This window comes from Neomonachus schauinslandi, chromosome 6 (assembly GCF_002201575.2).
Source record: "Neomonachus schauinslandi chromosome 6, ASM220157v2, whole genome shotgun sequence".
Taxonomy (NCBI): domain Eukaryota; kingdom Metazoa; phylum Chordata; class Mammalia; order Carnivora; family Phocidae; genus Neomonachus; species Neomonachus schauinslandi.
Window position 1 is genome coordinate 26,288,536 of NC_058408.1, and position 15,110 is coordinate 26,303,645.

At 40.9% G+C, this 15,110-nt stretch overlaps 1 protein-coding gene and 1 non-coding gene across 2 annotated transcripts; one reads left to right on the plus strand and one right to left on the minus strand.

Annotated features, from left to right (window-relative positions):
* The first annotated feature begins 661 nt into the window (after window positions 1-661).
* Window positions 662-803, plus strand: LOC123325129. The gene has a single exon (XR_006540242.1). It is a non-coding gene; the product is annotated as a U4 spliceosomal RNA (small nuclear RNA).
* Window positions 804-8,707: 7,904 nt separating this feature from the next.
* Window positions 8,708-14,744, minus strand: SNRPE (small nuclear ribonucleoprotein polypeptide E). Its single transcript, XM_021686544.2, has 5 exons — window positions 14,562-14,744; window positions 14,032-14,058; window positions 12,680-12,742; window positions 11,400-11,478; window positions 8,708-8,920 (listed from the first exon to the last, which is right to left on the minus strand). The coding sequence occupies exons 1-5, from the start codon at window positions 14,739-14,741 to the stop codon at window positions 8,865-8,867; spliced, it is 405 nt and encodes a 134-aa protein (XP_021542219.1). The 5' UTR covers window positions 14,742-14,744; the 3' UTR covers window positions 8,708-8,864.
* Window positions 14,745-15,110: the final 366 nt, after the last annotated feature.

A 15,110-nucleotide genomic window follows, 5' to 3' on the forward strand; every position in this document is an offset into this window, starting at 1 on the left:
GGTCACACGATACAGGATCAATTTATAAAACCCCACTGTATTTCTGTATATTAGATATAAACAACTGGAAATCAAATTAGAAGACAGCACCATTTATAATAGCTCAAAAAACATTAAATAGTCAGAAAGGGATAAATCTAACAAAATGTGTTAGATATTATATGCTAAGAATTGAAAACACTGATGAAATAAAAGGAAAACTAAAACAGGTATCTCATGTTCATCATTGAAGACTAAGATGTCAGTTCTTCCTACAATAAACTACAGAGCCAAGCAAGCTCAACCAAAATCCCAGCAGTCTTTTTTGGTAGAAGTTGACAAGCTGATTTTAAAATCTATATGAAAATAAATACAATCTATATGAAAAAACAAAGGCCCCAGAATATATAAACTAGTTTGAAAAGGAAAAATACAGCTGATTTCAAAGCTTAGTATAAAGCTACAGTAATGCAGACAATGTGGTACTGGTAAAAAGATAGACCTATACAGCAATGGAACAAAGTAAGATTCCAGAAAAAGTGATCCACACAGATGGTCAAGTGATCAAATGATCTGGGAATATTGGTCATCCCTCAGCAAAAACAAAAACCCCCCTCAAAATCTGTATCTCACATCATACATAAAATTAACTCTGAATGTAAAAATCTAAGAATTCTAGAAGAGCTTTGCACAGTGGCAGTATCATAGCCAATGAGGTTTATCTGAGGCGCAATTATTGCTAATTGAAACTAAGAATTCTAGAAGGCATCAGAAAAAATCTTTGTGATCTTTGGTTTGGCCAAGAATTCTTAGGACACAAAAAGCATGAACCATAAAAGAAAAATGTGATAAAATGAAAACTTGAGGGGTGTCTGGGTGATGCAGCTGGTCAGGCATCCAACTCTTGATTTCAGTTCAGGTCATGTTCTCAGGGTCGTGAGATCTAGCCCCTGGGGCTCTGGGCTCAGCACTGAGTCTGCTTGTCCCTCTCCCCCACCTTCTGCCCCTGCGCCCGCTCAAATGTGCTCACTCTCTCTCTCCCTAATTTAAATAAATAACTTGAAAAAAAAAAAATGAGGAATTTGTGTTATTTAAAAACACTGTAGGGAAGTGAAAAGACAAGCCACGGGCTGGAAGAAAATATTCACAAAACCCCTATCTGATAAGGATTTTTTAAAAATGCAAAACACATAAAGAACTCTCCCAACAACAACAAAAAAGAAATATGACAACCCAATTTTTTAAAAAAGATTTTATTTATTTGAGAGAGAGAGAGAGAGAGAGAGAGAGAGAGAGAGGGAGGGAGAGCACAGAGAGAGAGTGAAAGGGAGTGGCAGATTCCCTGCTGAGCAGAGAGCCTGATGTAGGGCTTGATCCCAGGACCTGAGCCGGAGGTAGACGCTCAACCGACTGAGCCACCCAGGAGCCCTGACAATCCCAATTTTTAAAATGGGCCTGCACATGAACTTTATAGCAGTTAGTGCGTAAGTGACAAAAACCGGAAATAACCCGAAAGTCCATTAACTAGTTTACAGATAAACAAACTGTGGTATATCCATACAATATACTACTACTTATCGGGGCGCCTGGGTGGCTCAGTTGTTAAGCGTCTGCCTTCAGCTCAGGTCATGATCCCAGGGTCCTGGGATCAAGCCCCGCATCCGGTTCCCTGCTCCGGGGGAAGCCTGCTTCTCCCTCTCACACTCCTCCCTACTTGTGTTTCTCTCTCTCTGTCAAATAAATAAAATCTTAAGAAAAAAAGAATACTACTCAGCAATTAAAAAAAAAATACTGATACAAGGAACATGAATCTCAAAAGCTTTTGTTTTTTTGAGAGAGAGATAGACAGCAGGGGGAAGGGCAGGGCAAAGGGAGAAAGAGAATCTTAGGTAGACTCTAGGTCCAACACAGGGCTCCATCTCACCACCATCATCATTACCTTAGCCAAAATCAAAAGCTGGATGCTTAACCAACTGACCACCCAGGTGCCCCAAAAGCATAATATATGAAAAAAGTCAGACACAAATAACTACATACCGTAAAATTCCATTTACAGGACATTCTGAAAAAGGCCAAACTCTAGGGTCAGAAATCAGATCAGTGGTTGCCAGGAGCTAGGGTGAGTGAAATGGACTAACTATGAAGGAGCTTGAGGCAAAATTTTGGATCATGGAAATATTGTTTGACTGTGTTAGTGGCTATATTGAGTCTATACATTTGTCAGATGTCAGCAAAGTACACAGGTGTAAAGTGTGAATTTTAGTATCTGTAAATTATACCTCAATAAGCTTGACTAAAAAAGCCCAAGCAAAACAGATTTCCCAAATTGTAATGTTCTGCTTAATGTCGAACAAGTTTACCTCTTCTCCACATATATTCCTTTTATTAAAAAAAGATTTTATTTGAGAGAGAGAGTGCAAGTAAGAGAGCATGAGAGAGACATCACGAGTAGTGAGCAGCGGGGAGGGGCAGAGACAGACAGACAAGCAGACCCCCTGCTGAGCAGGGAGCCTGATGCGGGGCTCAATCCCAGGACTCCAGGATCATGACATGAGCCAAAGGCAGACGCTTAAGCAACTGAGCCACCCAGGTGCCCCTCCAACATATTCCTAAACAAATCTTTTAAACTATAAATTATCCTCATTTGGAACTAGACAAATAATACTTGTTGTGCATTCCTAAGGCCTGAAACAGCACTTTGTATGTATTATCTCATTAAATCATTCCAACAACACTATGAAACTGAGGTCGAGAGGTTCGGTTAATTCTAAAGTTGAGATTTAAACCCAGGTATGTGGACTCCCAAGATCTTTCTTTCTATACTTCACTGCCTCCCCAAATCTCCAAAGACAAGGACTAAATTTTATATTCTTTACTGTTTAGCATATAACATTCAATAAAAGCAGACACTGTTGAAATGTAAGAAACACCTTCCAAACTCAGTATCTTATCAAGTAGGATCTAAAGAAGGCTGCTTAGTTGGGCAAATACTCCCTTCCCCACTCTCTTCACACCATCTACCTTCTCTCTGGTTTAGCAACATAGTCCACCAGGAAGAGGCACTCATTTGTTTATTTCCCCCAAGTCTCCTCTGCAATTTCCTAGCCCAGCAAAACATCTCTAACTCAGGATGGCCCTGGGGATGAGGCTAATCTGTTAATACTCCAGAGACCGCAGTTTCTATGGACATGGAATGATGATCCAAGATCATCTTTCTCAGGAATTATTTTCATAACTAGGGAGGTAAAGATTACTGTTTTATGGAATGAAATTAGTCACATCACTTCATTTGTATTCCCCTATATAGTCCAAGATCATTACTTCAGTTGCCAATTTTCTCAACTATGGCATTTAATAATTCTTCACCGGAACAACTGATCCCCTTCCAAAAACAGGTGGCCCTGTTCTGACATTCTTCTCATATACAATGCTTTAGTTTTTTTTTTTTTTTAAAGATTTTATTTATTTGAGAGAGAAAGAATGAGACAGAGAGAGAGCATGAGAGCGGGGAGGGTCAGAGGGAGAAGCAGACTCCCTGCCGAGCAGGGAGCCTGATGCGGGACTCGATCCCGGGACTCCAGGATCATGACCTGAGCTGAAGGCAGTCGCTTAACCAACTGAGCCACCCAGGCACCCACAATGCTTTAGTTTTAATGAACAGAAAACCAACCATGAAATTTATTCTCTCACATAACAAGTTCGGTAGTAGGCAAGTTCCAGAGGTGATTAATTCATTGGCTCAAAAATCATCAAAGACCAAATTTTTTCCATTTTTCTACTCTGACATCCTTAGGATGCTGGCAGTTATAACTTCGTAGCAGTCTCACAACAAGCCTGTGAGTTTCATTCCAACTGCTGCTTGATAGTTGGCTGGCATGAAGAAAACAATTTTCTGATATATACTACGGAAGGCAATTTAGAAGTACCTACAGAATTATTTTTTTCCTATAGAATTATTTTTAATGTGCATATCTTTTGATCTTGCAATTCCACTTCTAAGAATTCAACTCACAGACATACGTAAGTGGACAAAAACAGGTATGAAGATGTTCAGTACAAAATTCTTTTTAACAGCAAAAATCTGGAAACAGCCTAAAATATCCACTAATACAACAGGTGATTACTTAAATTGAGAGGCCCATACAATGGAATACATCACAGCTGTTTAAAACGGAAGTATGTCCAAGTTTTTTGAGAAGAGTCAAGCTTCAGGGAGTATGCATACATAAGTAAAACTTACCTATGAAACCAAAGCACAGGCAACAAAAGTAAAAATAGATAAGCTAGGTTACATCAAAATTAAAAACGGATGTCCATCAAGACATAATCAACAGAGCGAAAAAACAATCTATAGAATAGGAGAAGATATTTAAGAATTGTTTATCTGATAAGGGGTTAATATCCAGCCCGTGTAAAGAACTCCTTCAGCTCAAAAGCAAAAAAGTAACCTGTTTCAAAATGGGCAAAGGACTTACAACAGACATTTATTCAGAGATAAATGATTAATAAACATATCAAGAGACACTTACCACCACTAACCATTATGGAAATGCAAATCAAAACCACAATGGGACATCACCTCAAAACCATTGAGATAGTTGCTATCAAAAGTAGAAAATAGGGGCGCCTGGGTGGCTCAGTTGTTGAGCATCTGCCTTTGGTTCCTGTCGTGATCCCAGGGCCTTGGGATCGAGCCCTATGTCGGGCTCCCTGCTTGGCGGGAAGCCTGCTTCTCCCTCTCCCACTCCCCCTGCTTGTGTTCCTGCTCTTGCTATCCTCTGTCAAATATAATAAATAATCTCAAAAAAAAAAAAAAGTAGAAAGTAAGTTTTACCAAGGATGTAGAGAAACTGGAACCCTTGTGCACTATTGATGAGAATGTAAAATGGTGTAGCTACTGTGGAAAACTCTACGATGGTTCCTCAAAAAGACTTCGGGTATATGCTCTCAAAAAAAACTGAAAGTAGGGTCTCGAAGAGATATTTGTATACCTTTGTTCATAGAAACGGTAAGACAGTTCCTCAAAAAAACCTTTTTGGGGTCAGGCACCTGGGTGGCTCCAGTTAAGCGTCCGACTTGATTTCTGCTCAGGCCATGATCTCAGGGTTGTGAGATCGAGCGCCATGTCAGGCTCTGCATTGGGCCTGGAGCCTGCTTAAGATTCTCTCTCTTCCTCTCTCTACCCGTCCCCCACCTCTTTAAAACAAAACAAAAAATATGTGGGTATACACTCAATTGAAAACAGGGTCTTAAAGTGCATTACTCATGACAGCCAAAAGGTGAAGGTAACCCAAATATCTACTGACAGTTCCATGCATAAACAAAATGTGTTTTATAAACATACAATAAAATATTATTCAGCCTTAAAAAGAGAGGAAGGAAATTATGACAGTCTACAACATGGATGAACCATGAGAACATTATGCTAAGTGAAAAAAGTCCATCACAAAAAGACAAATATTTTATGGTTCCATTTATATGAGGTATCTAGATCAAACTCATAGAAACAAAATAGAATGTTTGCCAGGGGCTGGGAAGGGTTGGGAAGTTGTTGAATGGGTACTTTCAATTTTGCAAGATAAAAAAGTGCTACAGACTGTTTGCAAAACAATGTGAACGTACTTAACATTACTGAGCTGTACAGTTGTACCAAAAACTGAAATTAAAAAAATTTTGAATAAAAATATCATATTGAGAAACAAACCAAATTATATATACCTGTAAAGAGCTTAGAAGATTAACGGCCTAACTCCTAATAGATAGTTATATATAGAGAATACTGATGGGGAAAAGAACGACTTCTGTTTTTTACTTTATATCTTTCTGTACTATTGGCATTTTAATTATAAACATGCACTAAGTGGGGCGCCTGGGTGGCTCAGTCAGTTAAGCATCTGACTCAAGATTTTGGCTCAGGTCATGATCTCATGGGTCAGGCTCCAAGCTCAGTGGGAGTCTGCTTGAGATTCTCGCTCTGCCTCCCCTCTATCCCCACTTGTGTTTTCTCTCTCTCAAATAAATCTTTTTTTTTTTTTTTAAAGATTTTATTTATTTATTTGAGAGAGAGAATGAGAGACAGAGAGCATGAGAGGGAGGAAGGTCAGAGGGAGAAGCAGACTCCCTGCTCCGTGAGAAGCCTGCTTCTCCCTTTCCCACTCCCTCTGCTTGTGTTCCCTCTTTCGCTATCTCTGTCAAATAAATAAATAAAATCTTAAAAAAAAAAAAAAGTTTAGTGGATAAAATTTAAACTCTAGGTACAACAGACTTAAGTTCTTTTTTTTTTTTTAGATTTTTTATTTATTTGACAGAGAGAGACACAGCGAGAGAGGGAACACAAGCAGGGGGAGTGGGGGAGGGAGAAGCAGGCTTCCCGCCCAGCAGGGAGCCCGATGCGGGGCTCGATCCCAGGACCCTGGCATCATGACCTGAGCCAAAGGCAGACGCTTAACGACTGAGCCACCCAGGTGCCCCCAGACTTAAGTTCTAATGCCACTTTAAGGAAAGTTACCAACCATATCTCCTCACAAAGCACACCATAAGTAGGTTATTACTATTAGTTCTAAAAGGAGTAATTAAGGAAAAGCTCCTGGTGTCATCCAGTTAAGAGGAGATGCTGCCTATTAGGCTTTAGCCCAGGAACTGCCCATGACACTTATTAGCCAATAATGCCTAAATCCAAATTAGACGAAGATCCACTATCTAATCCTGAAACTAACAAATGTGATACAATGACAATAGCTGGTGCCTGCAAATACAAAATCCTAGGGTTTTCAAACTATTCTTACCCTTCTTCTTCCCTATCTACTACTACTAAAACACCAGGCCTGCACCAGCACTTAACTTTTTCAGAGCCTTATTCTCTTCCCACCCCCACTTCAAGAATGTTACAAGAGAGTTAGTGGGTGGTTAGCAAGACCCCCTCAGAAACCAACAGCCATTCCAGAAAAATAATTGCTCTCATACCAAGGGCTGCCAACAAGAGCAGCTTCCCAGCAGCATTTTTTAATAACCTTAATGAAGCAGAGAGCAACGCCTCCTATAATACAAATTCTGGTTGGAAAAAAGATCTACAGATTGTGGAAAAGTACAATTTAAAAAGCAAACACCACAGGCTCCAGTAAGGGAGGAAAGCAAGCAGAGATTTCTAAATACAGAGCTCAATTGTAAGAGTTCACTGTACCTTATTTCTATCATCGTTTGCTCTGTCAAAAATAGAACCTTCCATGTCTTGATCCATTGAGAATAAGCCACAGCAGGCACAGCTTTGCTTACACAGGGCAGCCAGGTCAAAAAGGCCACACAGGGAAATGGAAAAGCAGCCAGCAGGTTTTCTTAGGGATTATACTGCTCCAGCTTTTATCCTTCTTCCCAGCTATTTTGGTGCCAAGAAAGCTGCAGGGAGGCCTTTGCTCTGAAAAAGCTTTTACTAGAAAGGCTAAAGCAGTCCAGGGCTGCAACTCCCTCTGCTGCTCAAGGTTTTCTTTGCATGCTGTAGCAGGTTCAATGCATTTCAAACTCAACTACGTTAAAAGAGCTAAAGTAGCCCTTTATTTCCAAAATGTGACCAGAAAGGCACAGGTTCAAACAGGAGAGGAACAGCTAGAATGCCAACTTCTGAGCTGGATGAATTTCTACACTTACCTACAAGTCCCCTCTATCTCATGAAGGGTTTCTTTTACTTAGTTTAAATGAAAGTTCTCCACCTTCCTCACAGGCACTTGGAAAAGCAGGAACTAGACTTCTTGTTCCCTCTTCACCCACCCTTAATAATGCCCACTACCAAAATTTAAGGCAGGCCTTATTCATCTTTCAAGTTCTAATTTAAATAGCACTTAAGCACACAGAACTGAAGCAATTTGTTTGCCAGTCTGTTTCACTGCATTTATTAGACTTGGAACCTGTGTAACAGCAGATGCTCAATAATCACTTACCAGAATTCTAACTAGAACTGCCCTGAGATCTTTTTTTAAAGTTTATGTAAGTAATCCCTACACCCAATATGGGGCTCAAACTCATGACCCCAAGATCAAGAGTCGCACATTCTACTGACTGAGCTAGCCAGGCGCCCTAAACTAGAACCACCCTAAGGAACTGGGGAAGATCTGTTCACATAATTCAATTAGGACGTAAGCAATTACTGGGGGAGGCACCAACATCTTTAGATTAAGAATAAGAGGCAGGTGTTGCAGCTATTGTTCCAACTAACATACTATTACTCTGCTAACAATTTAGCAGCACTGCTTGTGGTCTTTTTCAGATTACCAATCTCACCAAGTCTCCATTCTGGTAACTGTTAATAGAACTCATTTTACATGTACTTTCAGGGCACTTTATTCTTTGCTTATACCCAAACACTTCTCACAGTGTGATCTTAGTGGTACAAGAAGTCACAGAGACCTCAGAGAGTTACTGTGAGAGTGCTAAGCAGAAACAGAAGCTGATCTAGCACGTCCAGCCTACTGTGGTCAGAAGGTCTTGTGTCCCAGCAGCTGGAATGAGAACTGCTGCTGAAGGCATGTATTAGTGCAGTAACCTCCTCTTCTCTACCACCCAGTATCAGGAGCTTACCTGTCAGGCAGAATTCCTACTCTTTGCCATGAAGAATCTATACATCAGGTTCTGGAAAAACACAAATGCCCAGGGCAACTGCCACCCTCCAGAAAACTTAGCTGCCACTGAGTGAACGGTCTCTACCACTGGACAGAAAGAAACACTGTAAATTTTTAAATAAAAGCAATCCCACCGCATTTATTGTCCTCTGGTAATAACATAAAGGTAATCAAAATAACACGAACAAATGTTTTAGAACTACACTCACAACAAAGGACATCTAAAAAAACAAACTACATGGCCTTCTCAAGAATTTCTCACTTCACAGATCATTTCTAGTTGGAGACACTCTGGAGGAGGGTAATATTATCTCCTTTTAGCATGATCCGACCTGCAACACAAAATTAAAAAAAGAAAAAAGCTATTAATAGCCATTCAGACAAGTGTGTAACCACCATTTAGCCTCAGAATTTTGGATCATATTTAAGCAATTTTGAAAATGCTTTCTCTCTTGAGCAGGTATGTGAAGATTTTCAAATATCCATATATTGAAAGGCTGTGGATATTAGAGCCTATGAACTTTTCCAGCAATAACCTAATGAAGGTAGAGAAATGTTATTTTATGAAAAAGAGTTTCTATAGACTAAGTCAAATGAATAGATCTACCCCAACATATCCCACACTGCTCTGAGTTTATAGAAGTTGGGGAACAGATTATGTATCAAATTTAAAAAAATGCAGCATACTGCAATTAATAAACCTGTTTGAGCTTTACCCAACATTTCCTAATCTTACTTGAGCAGAGAATATTTTTTTCCTGAGAATGTCCATAAGTATTTTTTAATATTTATATTAAATATAAAGTTAGTTTGAGAAATGCTCATCAACCCCAAAAGATTAAATGGTTTCACTTCCCGAGACTTCTGCGACAGGTAATATTAATCTATTCTATAGGATAAATACTACCATGGGAATTCAACACTGCAAATGATATATAAGTAATAGGATGTCAATAAGGCTAGTTTGCCCTTCTTGGCAAAACAAGTTTAAATGTGAAAATCCAAGCTTTCACAAAAATAGCCTAAGCAGAAAGCAGCATAGCAAAACACCGTACCACTTCTCAGATTCTACTTTCCACTTACCTACTTTAGGATCAAGAGAATCCTCAGGGTTTGGAAAAAAGAGGCACCTGAAGCCTACCACAGATAAAAGTACTAATGACCTGTGAACTGGGTCATTAAACAATTAAAAACAAAGTATCTAAATAAACTTCAAATGAATAGGATTTTAAAAGAAAGGACTCAGTTTGTCTTGTTGAAGTCATGAATCCTAAAGACCCTTTGTTAACTGGGTTAAGAAACTGCATTCATTATTTAAATATTTTTGAGTTTCTACTACATGGCAGGCACTGAATTAGGCAGTTGGGTTATTAGAGAGCAAAAAAAGAAAGGACTTAGGAGCATCTGGCCCAGTGAGAGAGACATTAATAAAATAACCCCACTAATGAGTGTTTTACTATAAATTTGGAGAACACAGCACACCCTGCCTCCCCCATCCCTACCCCAGTAAAACCAAACCAAACCCTGATATTTGACATTTGAGTCCTAAAGACATAGGAAACAGCATATACAAAGATTTACAGTGGGGTAAATGTGCAGATTCAAAGAACTGAAAGAACACGATGTGGATGAAACTCAGAAAATGAAGCTGAGTGCTACAAAACAAGCAGAGGGACAAAAGGCCAGATCATGAAGAACCTTGCAGAATGCATTAAAGATTTTCTTGTCCTCCTAGCAACAGGAAGTCACTGAAGGATTTCAAGTAAAAGGATGACGAGGTCAGACTGGTGCTTTTAAAAGGTAACTGCAGCCTGCAGAACAAACTGGAGGGGGATGAGGTAGTTACAAAGAAATCAATCAGTAAACTGAATGGAGGTTGGTACCATTCAGTAAGGTAGGAAACACTAAAATAGCTCCAAAAGAGTGTAAGGGGTGGGAAGTGAGTCTGATTTCTGACATGCTAACTTTAAGGAGTCTTTGAGACATTCAGGCAGAAATGTTGAATAGGCTCAGAGAGGTCTAGGGCTACAGAGATAAATCTGAGGTCAATATATAGATGGTAATTGAAGGTAGAGTCTTGAGTGCCTTAGTAAATAACACCGAATGACAAGAGGACCTACAACTAAGCCTTGAGCAACTCAAAACATTTAATGAATGTTTAATGAAACGAATATACAGGGCGCCTGGGTGGCTCAGTCGTTAAGCGTCTGCCTTCAGCTCAGGTCATGATCCCAGCGTCCTGGGATTGAGGCCCGCATCGGGCTCCCTACTCGGCGGGAAGCCTGCTTCTCCCTCTTCCACTCCCCCTGCTTGTGTTCCTCTCTCACTGTGTCTCTCTCTGTCAAATAAATAAATAAAATCTTTAAAAAAAAAAAAAACACCTCATTTATTTATTTCAAAAAAAAAAAAAGAACAAATATACAAAAGTCTGAAAAGGAATAAACAGAAATGAAAAGTGACAATCTGAGTATAGTGACACAGAGCCAAGGGAACAAAGTGTTTTAAGGTGGGAGTGGCCAACAGTGCCAAATGCTGTTCAGAGTTTGATGAGGACTAATATTGACCATTAGATTTAACATCATTTGGGTCTTTGGTGACCTTGGTGAGAGCTGTCTGAGTGGAAAAACAAAAGCAGAAATGGGAGTGGGGTTAGCTGTAAGTGGCAGAGGATAACTTCAAGAGTGAACTACTCCCTCACATAGTAAATTCTCAAGTGCAAACTAAATTTAAACATGAACCGAGTTGCAACTCATTCTATTCTGCAAGTGAATAAAAATTTCCACAATTCCCAAAGGCCATCTATATTCTTACCCAGTTGTTTTCTTGACTTTGTTTTAGAATGAATCTCTTCGGCATCATCTAATACGAGGTTCATGTACTCATCAAAACCCTAGAAAAATAAGCCAACTGTCATTTTCAAGTAAAATCATACCCAACCACTCCAGATGAATACACCAACCTAGATACAGAAATGCCAACTAATTTCAGAAACTCACCTCTCCACTGATTTTTAAGCTAAAACATCGCCTCCCTCCCAAAGCCTCTTTTTAAATAACAAGAAAGCCAGAATGTACTACAAATTACCTCTGGAGCCTTTTGGACTTAAGATTTGATTAGCTATGCCTAAGAGCCATGGTCTCTTTCTTTTATAACTTGTCCAATATAGTTACGTATGTACATATATCAATTAACTTCCACTGCCACCAGTCTTCCCACGTTCCTTACAAAACACTCTTGCCACTACCCATAACGTTTATTTTTCTACCCATAAACAGGGAAGGGGAGATTATTGATGCAATCTACAATATCTAAAGGTAATATCAAAGTGTGCTAATGTCCTAATATAATATTTTTCAGCCATATTTTATGTTTCTTTAAAACATTACTTAGGGGCGCTTGGGTGGCTCAGTCAGTTAGTGTCTGCTTTTGGCTCAGGTCATGATCTCGGTGTCCTGGGATCAAGCCCTATGTCAGGCTCCCTGCTCAGTGGGGAGTCTGCTTCTTCCTCTCCCTCTGCTCCTCCGCCCACTTGGGCATTCACGTTCTCTTGCTCTCAAATAAGTAAACAAAATCTTAAAACATTATTTAGAAATGGGATGCCTGGGAGGCGCAGTTAGTTGGGCATCTGATCAGGACCCTAGTCTGGCTCTGCACTCAGCTTGAATTTCTCTACCTCTCCCTCTGCCCCTCCCCACCTCCCTCTCTCTAAAATACCCCCCCCCACACACACACATTATTTAGGGTATTCTGCTATCCTGAAAATCTTATTTAACTAACCCCACCCAGCTCTATTCAGGTATCACCTAATATAGAACTAATACACCATTAATTTTCACCCCACTCTAATTTTATTTCTTTTGTCCCCTCCTTCAAATACTAACACTGTTATTTAAATAATTTTAAAAAATTAATTTTCCCTCTTTTACGAATGACCCAACCGCCATCAAATAGAACGAGACAAGGATAGTGGCCCTGAAGAACTTTGCTTGGGTTGGATCTTTGACTTTTTGTACACTGCTCTGGCTGGGCATTTTTGTGAAATCGTTTTCTGTGAACAAACTGCTATGAGATAAAACATCCTGGGTACTCACAATGATACAGCCCTCTATTCGCATGTTCACTTGCTCATAAAGCCACACCTGAATTCGAGATCTCTGAAAAAAAAAAATTGTTATGCTAAAAAAACAAGTAAACAAAACCCAATCACTCTGGTCAAACAATAAAGAAATATGGCTCCTAAAGAAAACCTTAAAAAGTAAAAGCCAAGAATTTTAACTACTTGAATCATATCCAAGAATTGATAACCAAGACTAATTACTTGCCAAGAAACATTCTCAATAAATGCTATATTGGGACTAAGTTAATAATTTTCCTGTGATCTTGGGACTCAATCATATTTCTTACTGCTTCTCATCTCAATGCATTTAGACTGCAAATTGACACTGTAGCACAAAGCAGTAATTTCCAATGATCAAGGGCTTCTTTCTTATCTGCTATAGCAAAATCCAGCTTCAAAACAGCTTTCTCTAAGGTTCCTGGCTTCCCTCACATTTAACAACCAGGGGAAGGACCCTCAAATCTGGTGATTAAAAATTACAATGGCTTGGGGCAACTAACTGGCTGGCTCAGTTGGTGAAGCGTGTGACTCTTGATCTTGGGGTTGTGGGTTGGAGCCCCATGCTGGGTGTAGAGATTACTTAAAAAAAAAAAAAAAAAAAACTACAATAGCTTGAAATTAATCTGTTTCCAACTATGTTATCACATACTAAAATTTGTCAGAGTAACAGAAACTACATTTTGTTTCCAAACTAATTTAAATACTTTGCCCTACCACCTCACAATTTGAGTTGCTAAAAATCCCCCCAAAGGAAAGCAGGCTGTCACAACAGCCTCTGAACCTATCCCTCCCCTCTTCCTTTTTTGGCATCTTTTCTATATTTAAGTCGTCCCCTCCCACCTTACTACGTGGTTTAAAGTAGACAGGATTCTTCTTCCAATGTTTCATCCCAGGGGAAAGAAAGGAAAGAGGTTCCAATGTTCTAGCCATAATTACTACCAACAAAAGTACCCAAATACCAGTCATGTCTGCCAGTAATTATTTTGAAATTAGTGATTTTGGTCTTGCAAAGTAATGATGACATAATTCTTTCAATGCTTGGGGTTGACATTTCATGACATTAGAGTTTTCCCTGAGCCCCTTCCCCTCAAATACCCCTCCAATCTCTAGTTTCACTTACTATTAATTTTTAAAAGTTATCTCGCCACGCAACGTGGGGCTCGAACTCATGACCCCAAGATCAAGAGTCACTTGCTCTACCGACTGAGCCGGCCAAGCTCCCCTCTAGAACACGCTAATCAGACAGGATGACACAAATAGCCAAATAAATTCACGTTTTACTTAAAAAGGAATTACAAAACAACAAAGAACAGGTAACTTACGTACATTTTGCAAGTATCTGAAGATGAGGTTCTGTACCAATGGTTAAGGAAAAAATACACGCACAGAGTAGCCGATGCTCCCAGACACTGGTCGATCCTACCCCCATCTCGCCCTTGTTTTCTGAACACGAGGTGTGGTGCCCATGCAATGAACAGTGTCCAGCTAGGCACTGGTTAGGGGTTCCCGAAAGGTTCTGAAGGAATCCCCGCCCACTCTTACTCTCCTGGAATTTCTTGGTGCCGACATCTTCCTCCTCCCCGAGACCGACGACTCCCACTTTCACTCAGTTGCTAATTAAAGCTGTCTTCCTTTCGCTCATCCGCGCCACGCCTGCACTTCCCACCGCAGGAGTCGGCCCAAGCCCACCTCCCACCGGGTCTTCAACTACCCGCGCTTTCTCCCGGCCACGGTCGCCCCAGGGGCTCATGGGATGTGGGTCCGCACTCCGCTCCCTCAGGCCTGCTCTCCGTCTGCTCTTTCGCCCCCCGTTTTCTGGTCCCAACCTCCTAGTCCTGACATCCTGCGTAGGATACGATGGGCTGAACCATCACCTTCTGCACTTTTTGGCCCTGGCCACGGTACGCCATGGTGGAAGCCGACAAAGAACGCGCGCTACCGCAGAGAGCAACTTCCGGAATAAAGAACCGGAAGCGGAAGTGTATGGCGCCCGCGAGGTGACCTGGGGCGGCTCCTGGGAAATGCCTCTCTAGCATGGGTGTTGCTTTTCTCTGTGCTCTATATCCCCTGAGGGAAGCCAGAAGGAGGCTGTGCACTTTAGAACGTGAGTCGGTCCTGTAGCGCCACCTGGAGGGAGACGGGAGGAGGCGCCGAGGGGCTTCGCTTGTGTGGCCGCCGCGGGAAGCGGCGCGGACTCCGGCGCCATCACGGCTCCATTTTCTGTGTCGGCTTTAACAGTCGAGTGGTCACACTGCGTGTCTCTCTTTCTGAGATGGGTTGGTCTAGTGCTTTTCCTAAGGCCTGTTTCCCTGGAATTTAGGCATGATGGGACGCATCGCCGTCTAGAGGGTATGGCGGCGAGAAGCCCCAGTTCGGGGGGGCCCCACCTGGCCCTCACAGCCACA